Source organism: Phytophthora sojae (genome assembly GCF_000149755.1).
Source record: "Phytophthora sojae unplaced genomic scaffold PHYSOscaffold_1, whole genome shotgun sequence".
In the NCBI taxonomy this organism is placed as follows: domain Eukaryota; phylum Oomycota; class Peronosporomycetes; order Peronosporales; family Peronosporaceae; genus Phytophthora; species Phytophthora sojae.
This window is the reverse complement of record NW_009258115.1, coordinates 5,486,971-5,502,920: the sequence shown is the minus strand read 5'-3', so window position 1 is coordinate 5,502,920 and position 15,950 is coordinate 5,486,971. Positions and strand designations below refer to the sequence as shown.

The following is a 15,950-nucleotide window of genomic DNA, read 5'->3' as shown; positions in this document are numbered from 1 at the left end:
CACATGAAGGTCATTTACTGCGCCATCGTCCCTGAAGGGAAGACAGTTGCAGCGGTAATGGAGCCATACGAGAGCATCCACGCAGTATTGGAGGTCGTCCAGCGCACGTTGCACTCTAGTGTTCCGACTGAGCAGATGACCGCTTTCTTAGCCAGGAAACGTGACGGTCGGTGGCTGATTAGTTTTGACGACCCGAAGCACTTCCTGGTGTGGGGCAGAGTTCCAGAGGCGGATCGGCCGCTCATGACCAGTGCCAACATTTTGAATCCGCACGCTGCAGTGGGCGATGACGCTCTTGGCTTTCCGAACGACACAGTCCGTGAAATCGGTGCCTATTGTGACACTGCAGAAGAGCCCTGAAGGTACGTTGCTCTTGTACAAGGCATGGATGTGCTTTAATGCCCATTTATTAACCTTGATGTCGTTGTGTGTTGCCTAGCGTCCGAGCAGAACGCCGCCGTTGCCGTTAAGGTGCTGGCTGTCGTCGTTCGTGCAGCGGCCGTCAACTACGGATTGCAAGAAAAACCATTGATTGTGCGAAGAATTTACGAGTTTGTCGTCTAAATTGTTAGAGTTGAGATCGGCCTTTAGGAAGAACGAGAAAGAGAAAATGGATTCTGCAATATGAAGGACTTTCTCAGTTCACTCGGGTAAATCCAGCATCAACAGGCATGCGAGGTCTTCCCAGCTCCGGTATGAGCCGGCCCGGTCTTCGTCAAGAGCTCTTGCCGTCCAGGAAGGCTGCAGGCGCATGAAGGCTGCAAGGAAAGACGAGATGAAGATTCGCTACGCCATCACCGGCAATCAAGCGTCACCCTCTTACGTGATAGCTTCTCGCTACGAGACAGTCTCCAACCTGGTGACCCCATCGTGGAGAAGCGCGGTTGGGCTCAGCATCGCCACGTTCGACTGTTCCTGGCATTTAAGGATGGCAAATGGATGAGTACGGCGGACGACGACTTCGCTGCGGTGAAGAGAGGCCAGGTACCAGTCGGATTTTCGGAGATTCCGGACCTGCCCTTCCCCCTAGGAATTCTCTACATCCCCAGTCGTGGGAATGAGGTCCGCTTCGTTGTTGGCTACACGCATTGAGGTGTCCCCCATGGTCTCTGATACTTATTTGCCAGCTGACTCAGACGCACCGCACAAGGCGATCGACGTGAACGACAACGAGATTCAAGCTCGCGCTGAGCCGATTCTGACGCGCATTACGTCGCGTGCTTGTCGCTGGGCTTGGCCAGGACTCTTTTGTGAATAACGCTGTGCACTGCTTCACTCCTAACTTCTCGTTGTCGACTTGGCCACATCAGGAGCGCGATGCGTAACTGGTGGCCCACCAGTTACGCATCGCGCTCCTGATTTTGGCGCTGGCATTCACGGTGGCTGTATGCCAAATCTACGTGGCCACGCAGGAGGAGCCTTCAAAGAAGTGGTTCCGCACGTTACAGGCTGTGGAGGCCGCTCCTCCAATGCCTGACGAATGACACTTGACAAGAAGCTTCGAAAAGCAGAGATGCTGCGTGAAAGCAAAGCAACGATAACCGTGAAAGATAGCCAACTAAGTAGCCGGCGATGTGAGCGAGTGCTACCTACCACCAAGTGCCACATTGCGCACACAAGCGAAATCAATACAGTGCGACGAAGCTGTTGTAGACTATTAAGTATTTTGTTGCTGCCACTCTGTTGCTTGCTTGCACCTGAGTCGCCAGCAAACACGAAGCTCAAAGGATGACATCGGAACATACCAAAGTGTACAAACAAGCAACAGCAAACTGCTGTGTTTCCCTGTCTACCGTATCTTCGCCTCATTTGCAACCGCACAACTAGTCTTTCTTGTGCAACAGCGGCGTAGATTCCGATACGTCGATCGCCACATGATTCTGTCGTAGACCCCAGTCACCATTGAAAGGTGGCTTCCAAAGGTTAAGCAGCAACGAGAAGAGGATGACCGGTACCGATGAGAGCAGCTCCGACAGACCAGCAAGGGCCGGAGGGATCCAGATTCCGAGCGGTGCATACAGTGCGCCACACGCCACAGGCATCATCAGCACGTTGTACATGAACCCCCAGGCAAAGTTGTGCCTGATGCGCCTGTTGGTTGCGCATGAAAGCGCACGGGCGTTCAACAGATCCCGCAGGTCGTCCTTGACCAGCACCACGTCAGCAGCGTCAAGAGCCACATCCGTGCCAGCTCCAAGTGCCACACCCACATCAGCCGTAGCAAGCGCAGGGGCGTCGTTCACACCGTCACCCACAAAGGCAACGCGCAAGCCCAAACTCTGCAGTAGGCGCACCTTGTCGACCTTTTGATGAGGAAGACTTTCGGCTAGCACGGAGCCTTCGGGAACACCTAGCGTCTTTGCCACGCTCATTGCTGTGCCATGCTGATCACCAGTGACAATCCACGGCTGGATTCCCTCGTGCTTCAGATACTCGATGACACGAGCGGCTTCGGGGCGCGGAGCGTCACGCAACGCAATAGCAGATTGTAGTTCTCCATCAACGACGACGAACACCACGATGCAGCCCTGGGACTGAAACTGCTGATTTGCTTCGATGAACTCCGGAGGAACTCGAAGAGCACGATAGTCACTGTACGTTTGCTGTTTAAGCCACGTGAGCGAACCGAGGCGTACATCAACTCTTCGCACAGTACAGTGTACCCCACATCCAGGAACGGCCTCGAACCCTTGTGCTTCATCGACTTGAAACCCTTGGATTTGAGTCTCGGCATGCGCGACTAGTGCTTTGCCAATGGAGTGCTCACTACCGCTTTCCGCGGAGGCTACATAGCGCCAGAGCCGAGTGGAACTGAGACCATTTCTTGGCGTGAACACATTAGCCACTCCGAGCTGTGCAGTGGTGAGGGTGCCCGTCTTGTCAAACACGACAGCATCCACTTCTTCAAGCGCCTCCAGCGCCCGACCACCCTTGAAAAGGACGCCCACCTGCGACCCTTTCGTCGTAGCAACCATAACAGCAGTTGGCACAGCAAGGCTGATCGCACACGGGCAACTAATGACCAAGACCGTGATCGCAAATCGCAGTGCAAATGGGAAAGGCCCCCAGCCCTGTGTGTCCACTAGACCGCGCTTAGCGAGAGAGTACCACAACGCGAATATGCAGACCGCCAAAACGATGATGAACGTGGTGAAGTATGCTGCCACCGCATCGGCAATACTCTGGCGCACACCCCGTGAGGCCTGTGCTTCCCCAACGAGTCGCACCATTCGCGCCAACATGGATTCGTGAAGTGTGTGCGTGACCCGCATGGTCAGAACGCCTTGAGCATTGATGGAGCCGCCGATCACTGTCGCTCCAGGTTCCTTGGGCACCTTACGAGCTTCGCCTGTCACCATGGACTCATCCACAGAGCTAACACCTCCCACAACCACACCATCCGTAGGTACCCGTGTACCAGGAAGAACCTTAAGTAGATCTCCACGCTCGACAAGCACCACATCAACGTACAGTTCCTTCTGGTCCTCGTCTTCGAGCAAAATAGCAGTCTTGGCCTGCATACGCAGCAGCGCGTCCACACTGTTCGAAGCTCGAGACTTCACCCGCGTTTCAATGTAGCGACCAACCAGGATGAGAGTAATAAGCAGCACCGTGACCTGGAAAAACGTATCAGCTCTCAATGATGCCTCCACGTGCCCCTGCGGTGGTTGCTGGGTCAATCCTGTTGACGGGCCCACAGTAGCTGGTCCGACTTCTCCCGGTGCTCCAGACCTCCTGAGCGCCTTTGTCACAACCGTGAAAACCGAAAACGTGTAGGCCGTGCAAGCACTTAGCGAGACAAGGACGTCCATGGTAACCCGCCCACCATAGCGCAGCGCCAGGAAAGCGCTTTCGTGAATGGGGCGCGCTACTAGAAACAGTACTGGTGTAGCGCATACCAACTCCACAGCGTCTCGGACACTCAAGTGGCCCGCGGTGCCCCAGACTGCCGCATCCGCTGGGTTGTTGTCGGACGAGGGGAAAATTGCCGGCAGCACAAACTCGATGAAGATGACCGGCAATGACAGCAGACAGCTCCAAAGTAACAGCCGTGTAAATCGACGCACTTCTTCTTCTCCTGCACGAACCGATGGCGCTCGTGGGCTTGAGGCTTGAACAGTGAATCCTAGCTCACGCGAGAGATGACGCACAATTCTACGGGCACCAGTGATATCCGGGTTGTACTCGACAAGCAACGTCTTGCACGACAAGCCCGAGCCCGAAGAAATGGGCGGTTCATCGGCGTCTTCCACAGAAGCAACTCCAACAAACTCGAGAAGCAGTTTCCTCGCACGCGGTGCACTCTCGGGCCGTCCAAGGTGCAGGACGATGCTAACAAGCTCGTCGCTAGACAGAACACTCGGCTCAAACCCTAGCGTAGCCACGGTTTGCTCGATGTCCTTTGCCGTCACCAGTCGCGGATCATACTGAAAGACCCCACGGCTCGTAAGGAGACTCACATTCACGTCTGCAATACCACGCTGCGCGACCATAAACTTCTCGATCCGCGTACAACAGCCACTGCACGTCATGCCGCCAATATTCAGGCGCAGCGTCTCCAGTGATTCGCTCATTTTTCTCTGCTTACCCGAGCTGCTGAAGTTCGATCGCTGTTTCTCAAGCGCAGCGCCGCGGTCGCTGCGAAACTGCACCAAGCGGTTTAAAAAGCTTGGGGTTCGTTCCGGAAGCGGCAGGTCTTTCGCCTTTGATGAACAGCATCCCGAACCAGGCGTCTTCCTCTTGCCCTTTGGGGATGAGCAGCAGCCACCTGACTCCTTCTTCGACGCCTTAGATGAGCAGCATCCCGACGCTTTCGTTTCTCTCTTGGAAGAGCAACAGCCACTCCACTCAGTCTTTGACGCGTCGGACGAACCACATCCAGATTCCTTGATCTCTTTCTTGGACGAGCAGCAACCTCCGCCCTTGGCCATCGGCACGTCCGACGGCCCGCAAGCAGTCACACCAGGAGTCTTGTTCGCCTTTGACGAGAAGCAACCAGAGGCTTTGGGCTTTTTCGTTGATGCACAGCAGTCGTCAGCGGCAAGATCAGCCTCCAGGGCGTTGGACGATGAGCACCCCGGGTCGACCTCCTTCTTCTTCGACGAGCAGCAGGCAGTCGACTTCGGTTCGCCTCTAGACGCACAGGACTCGTCTGACTCACTTGAAGTCTTTGCTGCCTTCGACGAGCAGCAGCCTGAACTAGTAGCGGACGCATCGGCAGTAGTTACCTCCACTTTAGACGAGCAGCATCCAGACGTGCCCTCTTGCTTCGGTTTGCAGCAGTCGTCAGCTCCGTTCTCATCCACAACGGCCTCGGACGAGCAGCCAGCAACCTCCGCCGCTTTCACATCTACTTGAACAGCGGCCGCTTGCTCCTCCTCAGCAGCGCAGCAGCTGCCTCCTTCTGCCCCTGGCGAAAACTCCTTCCCGCTCTTCTGGTCGCCGCTGCAGCACGAAGACGCACACACCTCCGTCGTCTCGCTCTCCTCCTCCTTCTTCAATGCAGCCACGTCCTCCTCGCCGCTTGAGCAGGAAACCGCCGTTTCTCCCCCGTCGCTCTTGATGCCGCAGCAGCCCCCCCCGTCCCCGCACGAGGGCGGCTCAGAGGTCTCGGGGTCCATGGGGTCCACCAGAGCGGCGGGAGCGGCCGCACGGCGACCCTTGCGCTTGCCCATGGCTTGATGGCTACAGTAGTGCTCGGTGGGTGGAAGGCGTTCTCTCGCTGGGAGGCGTGATGAAGTCTGCCGCAGCGAAGCAGCAGGCCAGCACCGCACTGCAAGGCCAGGATGAGATCTGCACTGTGTTGAAGCGGTGGTTCATGTTACGTCGCTGGGCAACATAAGTTACTGAAGTTGCTTGAAGGTGATCAGCTTTGGCGGGGTTGATGACAGTGATTGCATGAACATCCAAGCACAGGGGGAGCGAGCGAGCCAAGCGCTAACTGTAAGTACTGCACGAGAGGGCTAGCTCCAATGTACTTCACCACGATGTTCTTACCTGCTTCGACGCACCGAGCCATCTAACCTAGCATGACAGGGCAAGCCTGATGACAGCAGGGCTAGCACTACCGGCAATACCGGTATCTTTCACGGTACCCCGCTAGGCCTAACCCTAACCGGCCTCTTAACCGCTGGGCGTGTCCAGAGGGTACACGGTACCGCTCTTAGTTGTGTTCGACACATCAACCGTTGTGGTTGGCTGTGGTTGCCTCTCGCTGCGCCGAGAGCGCCTCCTTTGGCTCAGTTCTTTTCAGACAGGTAAGAGACCAGCGTCATGGCATCGTCTCTTTGTGGACTGTTGTCCCCCTAACGCCTCTCGCTCCTTCATTCAGGTATATTCATCACCATGCCCGCCAAGACCCAGAACATCGTGCTCGCCCGCGGTATCAACGCCATCTCGGCCAACAGCCTCTCGAAGAAGAACGGCCGTGGCAAGGTCGTCAAGAAGGGCGGCGAGAAGAAGGTCGTCGCCAAGAAGGTGTCCACCAAGAAGTGGTACCCGGCCGACTACATCCCGAAGCCGCTGCCTTCGGCCAAGACCCAGCGCAACAGCGTCAAGACCGCCAAGCTCCGCAAGTCGATCACCCCCGGCACGGTCCTGATCCTGCTGTCGGGCCGCTTCCGTGGCAAGCGCGTGGTCTTCCTCAAGCAGCTGGCTTCGGGCCTGCTGCTCGTGACTGGTAAGTTTCAGTTCCAAGATTCTTTTGTGAAATGGTGGAGGCATTGGAGACGGCATTCCGATGATGCAAACTTGACACTTGAGAGGCGCTCTGCCGTCCCCTCCGTATCTGCCTCGGCTCCCATGGTCTCGTGTCACTACGCTAATAACCCTTATTGTCGCCTCGTAAGAGGACTGCTCTGAGTGGCACATGGCTAGTGGCATGCGGTTCCCGATGGCTGTCCTGGTACATGTGGAGGGGTGTCTTTTTGCCAAAGATCCATCAGATTATGAGACCTGAGGAATGCCGGATCCAGTTTACTTCAACAAGTAAGCTGGTACTTGAAGATCAGCTTCTAACCAAGCGATGTGTCTTTCTAACAGGCCCGTACAAGGTCAACGGCGTGCCGCTCCGTCGCGTGAACCAGTCGTACGTGATCGCCACGTCGACCAAGGTCAACATTGAGGGCCTGGAGCTCCCTGCCATCGACGACGCCTACTTCGCCAAGGAGAAGGCCGCCAAGAAGAGCAAGGAGGAGCAGTTCTTCGCCCAGTCGAGCGCCGTAAGTTTTCATCATTTTCCCTGCGATCTCTTGTGAGCATCCCGTTCCGTTGGTCGGTTCGTCAAGAACACTTCACACGATTCGTCCACACCACGTGACTGTGCGCTTTTCGAGGAAAGATTGGGATCGATGAACCTTTGGGATCTCTCCTTGTCTTCTTTTTGAGAGTGTGTGGTTGCGTGGGCGGATTTGGAGGAGGGTATTGATGCCTTGGCTTCTTTGCTCTTCTCCACACCACATGAGCGCTTGGGATCGCTTGCTTCGGCACATAAGCTCCCTATAAGATACTAACGCGTTGTTGCTGTATCCTCCACAGGCCCCCGTCATCCCGGAGCAGCGCAAGAAGGACCAGAAGGCCGTGGACTCGGCTCTGATCAAGAAGCTCGACGCTGAGCCGTTCCTCAAGGCCTACCTGAACGCCAAGTTCTCGCTGACCAAGAACGACCGCGCCCACGCCCTCAAGTTCTAAGTGCGCAATTGCTATCCTTTCTAGCAGTGTGATGCGATGGAATGAGATGAAAGAACAATATACCTGATGAAACTATCACCAAACTCCAATTCTTCTTTATCCCAGAATCTCATCTAGCAGGTCTTGTAACAGAGTGCTATCGTTCTTAGCGTCCTCATCACTCTCGTCCTCCGACGTCGTTGCACATTTTCGAGTTGAGTTCAGACCATCGCTGTTGCCTTCGTTAGCAAGGGTGCTGTAGCTCGAGCTATTCTTTATCAAGTTCCCTTTGAACGAGCCGCCGCTTTGAATTGACGCACAAACTTTTGCTTCTGCCACGTCGTCAAACCCGCCAGGACGAGCACTGCCAATGAGTGAGGAGACCCATTCTTGGTGTCGCGCGTGCGTTTGGTGTCGCTCTTTAGCCGTCCACAGATGATGCTCTTGTCGCGATGACAGCCCGCCACCTCCAGCCCAATGACCCGAATTTTCCACTGCACTTGTTTCCTTCGCACAGACGCTTGTTCGACCTGCGTAACTTGAAAAGCCCCCAACAGATTTGAACTCACTTCGGAGTGGCAACACAGGAACTCCTTCGTCGACCATAGCAAGTGAGGGTATCGTTAAAATTGGTCGCGGCACGGTCTGATCGAAGAAGCGGTGCTGAAGTGCCTGTGCTGCCGTTATGCGTCGGCTTGGGTCGTATTGGAGTAGGTCTTGCACAAGTTGGACGGCTGAAGACGGTGTACCTGGAGGTAAGAATCGCCCCCACGAGACCGGAGCGCACTTGGGAAACCGCACCTGCATGTGAGAAGCCATTGCTGCACCCTCAGGCCAGGTTTCTTTGGTTGGTGTGCCGAGCACCTTGCAAATGCGATAGAATTGGTCAGCTTCGGACGTCCCTGGAAACAGTGGAGTACAGATGAGCAGCTCAACCATGATGCACCCGCACGCCCACATATCAATTGGGCTGTTGTACGTCGTAGACCGCAGCAAGAGTTCTGGTGCCCGGTACCATCGCGTTGCAACGTAATCCGTGAACGGTGGTCGCGATCGAATTTCTCGAGCTTGTCCAAGGTCAGCGATCTTCAGTGTGTCATCATGGCACAGGAGGTTCTCGGGCTTGATGTCGCGGTGGAAGTAGCCGTGCTTGTGCATGTAGGCTAGCCCACTGAAGAGTTGGTACATGATTGACCGCACCTGAGCCTCCGAAAACCATGGATGTGGAGGCGTTGAAGTCCACGACGGCGTCGACGGCTCAGAGCTTGAAGTTGTTTCAACCACTGGGCTGCTGCTTCCTCCTTGACATTTAAAGTTACGCATGACTCGGAAAAGGGATGTCTGCATGAACTCGAACACGAAGTAGAGCTCTTCTTTGTCACGGATGACCTCTTTCAGTAGCACAATGTTTTCGTGACGTAGCACCCGCAGCGACTTGAGCTCGCGCAATTGGAGACACTCCTCCCACGTGGGGAACAGCGCCTTGATTTTCTTGACTGCAACGATCTCGTGCGTCTTGAGGCTACGCGCACGGGAAACCTCACCGAAAGCACCGTCGCCAACCCGGTCTAGCATCTCATAACGATTCATCGTGTAGTTTCCGCTAGAGTCACAGAATTCCTTGGCTTCTGTGGAAGTGAGAAATAAGACTGCAGGTTGTTAGACTGCACGTATAAATAACCATCGGCAAAAAATACAACAAGGGGCGGCGTTCGTTAAAGGTGCAGGGTCCGTTCGTATTGCTGATATCTGACGAGTCAATTAGCAAGACTTCTATGATCATTTGGTGAGCTTGCCGTAACTTTCGATCATCCAGCGCAGGGTACGCGCTACCGTATCGATATCGACCTTGTGCAGAGCACTGTTCACAACAAAATGGGTTAGAGAGCTGCAACTGTAGGCGCCTGACTTTGGTATAAATGCAGAGCTTACCTGACTGGAAGGACAGCTAAGTCAGTAGATTGGCGCAGCTTGTGGAAGTTGTCCTCAGCACCTGCAATTATTTGCAAAGGGTCAGACCCACCTGTTCCCCTCTGTACTCGGGCACTGGGTGTCAGCTCTTACCTTGCTCGTCCATCTTGTTGGCAACGATCAAGGATGGCCGCGACGAAATCCCTGGTGCATAAAGCTCCAGTTCTCGCTGGAGGTGTGTAAAGTCCTCCAGGGGGTCGCGCCCCTCTGAGCCCGCCGTATCGAGCACATACATCAGGATCTATATACAAAGAATCATCACACCACACTTTAGTGTTGACCAATTATACGAAACCCAACCTTCTCCGTGCGCACCTTTGTGCGCTCAATGTGGCGCAAGAAATCATGACCCAGACCAACATTGCGATGAGCCCCGTCGATCAGTCCGGGGATGTCAGCGACACTCAAGCGGAACGTGTCCGGGAACTCGACAATACCCACATACGGGTGAAGTGTCGTGAACGGGTAAGGTGCGATTTCGGGTGTGGCACGGCTTAACACGCTGAGCAACGTAGACTTGCCAGCGTTCGGGTAGCCCACGAGACCCACATCAGCGATAGTCTTGAGTTCCAGCTCGTAGTACTGCGAGGTGCCCGGGTGACCCGTAGTCTTGTTCTCCGGCATGTGCTTGCGCAGCCGACCGAACTTGGTAGTCTTGCCGGCCAGAATGCGATTGCCCAGACCAGGTTTGCCACCCTTGGCAGCAAGGAACGTCGCACCAGGTTTGTCCAGATCACACACAGTCTCCATCTGGTCGACAATCTCGTACTCGCCGTTCTCGAGCTCGCGCTCGTAGCGCTCCACCCGCTTCACAAGCGTACCACACGGGACCTTGACCACACAGTGCTTGCCTCTCCTTCCAGCAGCATCGTTCGCTACAGCATCGCAGTTAAACATATCCACCTCAGTCAGCAACAATCAGCAACAATCCTGCAATCAAGCGCTCCAACACTCACGCATTCCGTTGGTTCCTGCTCCTCCCTTGAAGTGGTGCGTCGCGTTCGCCAAGTTCTGCATCTTGTCGCTGGCCTCAATGACCACGTCTCCTCCGGCGCCGCCGTGACCGCCATTGGGCCGCTTGCGCATCGCCGACTCGGCGAAGAAGCTGGCGCAACCGTTGCCGCCGTGGCCACCGGTGGCCTTAACGCGGATGCGGTCCACGAAGCGGCGCTTCGAGTGCTGCGCGCGCCGCACTCGAACCTTCTGCTTGACGTGCTCCTCGATCTTGCGGCGGCCGGCGGAGGCCACGTCGCCCTCGTCGTCCAGCTCCCAGTCCTCGTCGATGTCGTCAATGTCGTCCCAGTCCAGCTCCATGTCTTCCAGATCGTCGTCGTCGTCGTCGTCGTCGTCGTCGCCACCGCCACCTTGCACGCTGAAGGCACGCACAGAGGAGCGCCCTAAGACGCTGCCGCGACGCAGCGGCGCCGCCGTGAGCCCGCGCAGCAGGTTGGACACGCGCAGCATCTTGCTTGATCTGTGTGGCTGTTCGATTGGCTCACCAATACCGCTGCGAAAATAACTTACCGTAGTCCGTATGTGCTTGCTGACTAATTTTAATTACTGACAGTTTCCAGATACTTCTAGGTATCCAATCAAAGTACGCTATTTGTTCAAGTGAGCCAATCATTTCACTGAAGATAAGCTCACAATCGATTTTTTTGTGGCGTTGTAGCGAAGATGGCTGTCAGGAAGCACATAAGGAATACGGTACCGTAATTTATTTTGAACCAAAAGAGCGAAATGGCCAGCAAGGATGCGGACGACTTCAACCGCTTGTAGGAATGCTGTTTATGTGTGTGGTGACTACCGTTAGCGACAGGTAGCTCACAATGTCGTTGTTGCACGCTGGTGGTTGCAACAGGTACGAGCGGTTGGTAGTGCGCCGCACGCCCAAGAAGAAGAAGCGCGGCGTCAAGCGAGGGGCTGCAGCTCGTGCCGCGCCTCCTGTGGAAGATGCAGCAGTCGCAGCCAAGGCGCTGGAAGCTGCGCGACTGGAAGAAACGCGGAAAAAGGAACAGCAGGAGCACGACGCGAAAGTCATTAGGACAGTGAGGCGGCTGCGTCTTGCTAGGAACCTTCGTGGGCTGGCTCGGTGGAGTCGTTGCAGCCCGCAGCGCCTGGCCTTCCAGCTCTACGACTCAACTGGGAGGAGCAACCATGATTTCCTTCAAAGATACCGAAGGTTTAGAAGACAGCACGTGAGAGTGCAGGAGGGAAGCATGCCAGCATTGCATCGTTGCATGAGACTGGAGCACATCGCGGCCAGGTAGTGTAACCTTGCCGGTGTATAGGTGCTGTGCGTGTCCTGAACACGACTTGTTGCGTTTTAGGCTGTATCAAAATCGAGCGGTAGACTTTCAGCCGGACGCGCCGACCGTATTCGAAGGAAAGCAGCGAGTGATCGATCAGTTGCTGCTCTTTTCACCGCCACGTGCAGGAATCCAGTCTCAGATAGGGTATGCTGAAAGGCGTAATGTTGTACCTCTTCCGCCGTCAAGACTTCTGTCGAGTGATCACAACTAATTGGAAACGCTGGACGGTATCGATAAGTGTATGTTTTAATGTAAGTTCGACTACATTCGCCTCACACTCACCCACTAGTGACAGAGCCACGACTCATGAGTAACCGAGTTTCTGTGGCCCCGGCGTGGCCATCTTTGGAGAATGCAAACCCGTGATATGCCTTCTGTAGCGTCGTCCGGTGCTGCGAAGGTCGACCATTAGTTGGAATGACAGATCCGTTCTTCCTGGTTGCCTTTGAGCGAGGTAGTCGAGCTGGCACGGCCACTGAAGAGTTGCTATTATCGTTCCACTGCAAGAGCTTGCGATCGAGGTTGAACTTGATCACCTCCTTGGCCAGGTGCCAATATTCAGGGAAGAACGTCGATCTGATGCCGTTGAGGAGATGCGCGTATGAGAGCGCTGCTATTGGCACGAAGAGCCAAACCAGCCAAAACGACGCTTGTTCGAAAGCCTGTTCTAGCATGAGCTCCCACGTGAGGTCGGAGAGGATTGTGACGTGGCTGCATACCAACGCAACTATGAGCCACACACCCACAGAACCTGCGTAGAGGAAGTAGTTGAAGAAATAGAAGCTGTTCTGAAACATGAACAGCTTCGAGTTGGCAATCGACACGACAAGGGTAAACACGACGTAGCCCTCAAGCCACATCGTCGGACTCGTTCCATGAAACCCCGCGTTGGCCATCCCGTGAAGAGTGACAAAGGTGATGATAAGGCTCTCCACGATCGCACCGACAACCCAAAGAGAGAAAATTTTGGTGTTGATATCTTCGTCGCGAGGTCCCGTGAAATAGAGCTTGGGGAATGTCATGGCCACTTCGTCGTTCACATCTTGGTCCAGAATTGAAGCTGCAACGATAGGAATTGCCGTTAAAGCAATGTTGTACAGCTGTGTACCGCTCTCCAAGTAAAACTTCTGCCCCGAAAACCCGCACAGCAACGTGAACCAGTATTGGGCCGCAGTAAAGAGAATGTTCTTGTAGAAAATATACAGCACCAACTGCGCCATACGCCGGTAGTTCCAGCGACCATGCACGAGCAACAAGCGCTGCAAAAAGCGAAACTGGGCGATAGCGTAGTCACTCGAGTTGACTGCTTGCATGCCTTCCTGGCCAGAAATACCAACACCCACGTGAGCTTCCTGGATCATGGAAACATCGTTTGCTCCATCTCCAATTGCAAGTGTGCGGACACCAGGGACATATTCTTTGATGAGAGCGACCATCTCAGCTTTCTGAGCAGGAGACACACGGCAAGCGATCACGGCCTTGCAGTACTGAGAAAATTCAGCGAGAAGTGGACGGCACGGTCCCCGTAGTGCGAACATGAGTGTTTCGCCATCGATGACTAAAGCCAGCTCGCGTAACTCTCCTCTGGTGCTCGGAGGCGAAGCGAGATACACAGTGACGTCCGCGCTGCGCGCCCCAATCTCATCCCGCAAAGTGCTTTCAAGGATATCGGGCGTGGGTGCGTTCTTCGAATTGATGATGAAAAGCTTCATGTCATTTGTCACGAGCTGGCAAGCGAAGCCAATATTGATTGCCGTTTCTTCCTTGTCACCCGTGAGAACCCAGATCTTGATACCCGCGCAGGCCAAATTGGCAATCGTATCCGGGACTCCAGACTGCAGTTTATCCTCAATCGCAGTAGCTCCAAGCAGCTCCAAGTCACTCTCAATCTCACTCATGCATTCATCGATGTCGTTTGGTAGGTCCTTCTTGCGCTTGTCAATTTCAGCTAGGCTGTTCTGGGCTTCGTGGAAACGGGACGCCCACTCCTTGTAGTAGGACGGTTCAATTTCACGAACAGCGATTGTAAGCGTGCGGAGTCCATCTTCTGCGTATTGGTCAATGTGGCGTCGAGTGATCTCTTGGAGTTGAGATGAAGTTGATTCGTCCTCTTTGTCTTTCTTGAGCAGCCCATAGATGATCACATCTGCGCCTTTCGAATACAAGAAGATCCGGCCGTTGGGGTGACGAATAATTGTGCTCATGCGCTTGCGGGTACTGTTGAACTCCAGCACGTCTAGCATCTCGTATTTCTGTACGGTACCGCGGACTTTAACGTGCGCTACTCCGGGAGATCGGTTCACAAACTCGTATCCAAAGTATCCTGCACCAGCAACTAGAGCCTGCTCATCAGGTGAAGAAGCCGACAGTGTAACCTCGTTGGAACCTTCGTGGCGTTCTGGAATGACAGTGTGGCAGACCGCGAGGTGGGTGAAGAAGGCATCGATGCGTCCCTGTTGAACTGACCCCGAGTCCCCTTTCATGTCGTTGAACAGGTCTGGGCCATCAAAGTTCACGTAAGGAACCTTGGGGTCTTTTGACTGCACAGTCATATCGGGGAGGGGTTTTCCTGCACGCCTTAACGCTGCCAAGCCGATCTCAGTGGTACCATTGCCGTACGAAACGCCACCAATCGAGCACTTCCGGAACTCCATAACGTTGCAGGTAAGCGTGCCCGTTTTGTCAGAGAATATGTACGAAATTTGCCCAAGCTCTTCATTTAAAGACATGGAGCGCACGAGCGTCGGGGTGTCGGTGTCCGGGTGGTAAATTGTGATATCCCACTGGATAAACTGCGCTTGGAGATACTTGACCATACTCATGGAAACCGCAAGTGAAATCGGCACGAACTGGTACATCAGCAGCAGGTAGTAGAACAACATAATAAGCCAGTCGACAAAGGCACTGTTGTCGGACGCGTCCAATTCAAGGTACCACACAGAGCTGTGGTTCGTCTTCCAGGTCACTGCACCCGTTGCTCCAACAGCACTGAAAATAATCAGAATCGCCAGCAGCACGACAGTGTACTGGTTGATAGATCGGTCCATGGAACTCATTTTAGACGGCGGCGCCGAGTTGCTCATCATAATCTTCGTATCTTTGCCGGTATTGAAAACCACACCATGCACCCAGTCAGTGTTGCGGATAATGCAACCACGAAGGATGATGCTTTCGTACGGAATCGACGCCTTTTCCTTCCCCTCAAGCTCCAGCACACCTTGGAAGCTGTTGATGGCGTTGTTGGGGTGCTCGCAACGGATTACACCTTTCATCGCGACAAGATTGTCGACAGAACCCATCGTTGCCAACGTGCACTCCATCGCCGATCGGACTTTCATGTTGGTTTCTCCATCCAATGACTTGGTTTCGACATAGCAGATTCCGCACCGTGCAACTTCACTAACCGCGAGCACCAACATGTCAGCGGGTACCAGCCCACGGTTTCCAACTTTGACGATATCTCCCACCACAACGTCTGCCCATGTAATTTCCTTGAATTTCCGGGTTTCACGGTCGAGGACGAGAGTGGGGCTTGCGTTGGCGACGTTGTCCGCTTGGTGGCGCTTGTGGTCTTCGAGGACAGCAAATACGCCATCAACCGTTATAATGAACAGCAGCGGTGGCAAAGTTGAGGGCTGCCCACTGGTGTTGCTGATCTCGGGGATGCACTGCAGGATACAGATCATGAGGAAGTAGAGGTTCGAGAGTTTGCGGAAACTCTCGAAGAGGAACTTGGGCAGGAAGTTCGCCACTGTGTACTTGGAAGTGACGATGAAGTTGTTGCAGAAGCCGGCTTCGGTGTTGCGACTGGCATCGTTCAGGTGTACGACGCGGAAATCTCCAGCGCCTCCCGCTGTTCCTTCACCCATGGGTCAGCGACAGCAGAGAGAGGGAGCCGATGCGAGTTGGCCAGAGGTGAAGCGAGGAGACAGGAACGATGCGCACTAACGACGACCGCTGCGAATAGAGCACAGAGGACGGTCATGTGAGATGAGGAAG

General features: G+C 54.6%; 6 protein-coding genes across 6 annotated transcripts; 2 read left to right on the top strand and 4 right to left on the bottom strand.

Annotated features, from left to right (window-relative positions):
• Positions 1 to 3: 3 nt before the first annotated feature.
• PHYSODRAFT_293740 (hypothetical protein) lies at positions 4 to 360 on the top strand (the record flags this gene model as incomplete). Its single annotated transcript, XM_009517113.1, has 1 exon — positions 4 to 360. One exon carries the CDS (start codon positions 4 to 6, stop codon positions 358 to 360), a length of 357 nt encoding a protein of 118 aa, XP_009515408.1.
• A 1,378-nt stretch (positions 361 to 1,738) lies between these two features.
• On the bottom strand, positions 1,739 to 5,675 carry PHYSODRAFT_349053 (hypothetical protein; the record flags this gene model as incomplete). The annotated part of the gene is made up of 3 exons (XM_009517112.1): positions 1,739 to 3,671; positions 3,699 to 5,263; positions 5,432 to 5,675. The coding sequence occupies 3 exons, from the start codon at positions 5,673 to 5,675 to the stop codon at positions 1,824 to 1,826; spliced, it is 3,657 nt and encodes a 1,218-aa protein (XP_009515407.1). The 3' UTR covers positions 1,739 to 1,823.
• Positions 5,676 to 6,329: 654 nt separating this feature from the next.
• On the top strand, positions 6,330 to 7,769 carry PHYSODRAFT_353483 (hypothetical protein). The gene is made up of 3 exons (XM_009517111.1): positions 6,330 to 6,679; positions 7,042 to 7,220; positions 7,537 to 7,769. Exons 1-3 carry the CDS (start codon positions 6,346 to 6,348, stop codon positions 7,687 to 7,689), a joined length of 666 nt encoding a protein of 221 aa, XP_009515406.1. The 5' UTR covers positions 6,330 to 6,345; the 3' UTR covers positions 7,690 to 7,769.
• A 16-nt stretch (positions 7,770 to 7,785) lies between these two features.
• PHYSODRAFT_475090 (hypothetical protein) lies at positions 7,786 to 9,258 on the bottom strand (the record flags this gene model as incomplete). The annotated part of the gene is made up of 3 exons (XM_009517110.1): positions 7,786 to 7,849; positions 7,964 to 8,925; positions 8,995 to 9,258. 3 exons carry the CDS (start codon positions 9,256 to 9,258, stop codon positions 7,786 to 7,788), a joined length of 1,290 nt encoding a protein of 429 aa, XP_009515405.1.
• Positions 9,259 to 9,447: 189 nt separating this feature from the next.
• PHYSODRAFT_470774 (hypothetical protein) lies at positions 9,448 to 11,103 on the bottom strand (the record flags this gene model as incomplete). The annotated part of the gene is made up of 6 exons (XM_009517109.1): positions 9,448 to 9,529; positions 9,601 to 9,661; positions 9,733 to 9,880; positions 9,955 to 10,514; positions 10,596 to 10,947; positions 11,026 to 11,103. 6 exons carry the CDS (start codon positions 11,101 to 11,103, stop codon positions 9,448 to 9,450), a joined length of 1,281 nt encoding a protein of 426 aa, XP_009515404.1.
• A 1,126-nt stretch (positions 11,104 to 12,229) lies between these two features.
• On the bottom strand, positions 12,230 to 15,820 carry PHYSODRAFT_309039 (hypothetical protein; the record flags this gene model as incomplete). The annotated part of the gene is made up of 1 exon (XM_009517108.1): positions 12,230 to 15,820. The coding sequence occupies one exon, from the start codon at positions 15,818 to 15,820 to the stop codon at positions 12,230 to 12,232; it is 3,591 nt and encodes a 1,196-aa protein (XP_009515403.1).
• Between the last annotated feature and the right edge of the window lie 130 nt (positions 15,821 to 15,950).

Coding starts and splice junctions, on each gene's coding strand:
- PHYSODRAFT_353483 (XM_009517111.1), top strand. CDS start 6,346: ATGCCCGCCAAGACCCAGAACATCGTGCTCGCCCGCGGTATCAACGCC. Junction 6,680..7,041: donor GGGCCTGCTGCTCGTGACTG/GTAAGTTTCAGT, acceptor TCTTTCTAACAG/GCCCGTACAAGGTCAACGGC. Junction 7,221..7,536: donor TCTTCGCCCAGTCGAGCGCC/GTAAGTTTTCAT, acceptor TATCCTCCACAG/GCCCCCGTCATCCCGGAGCA.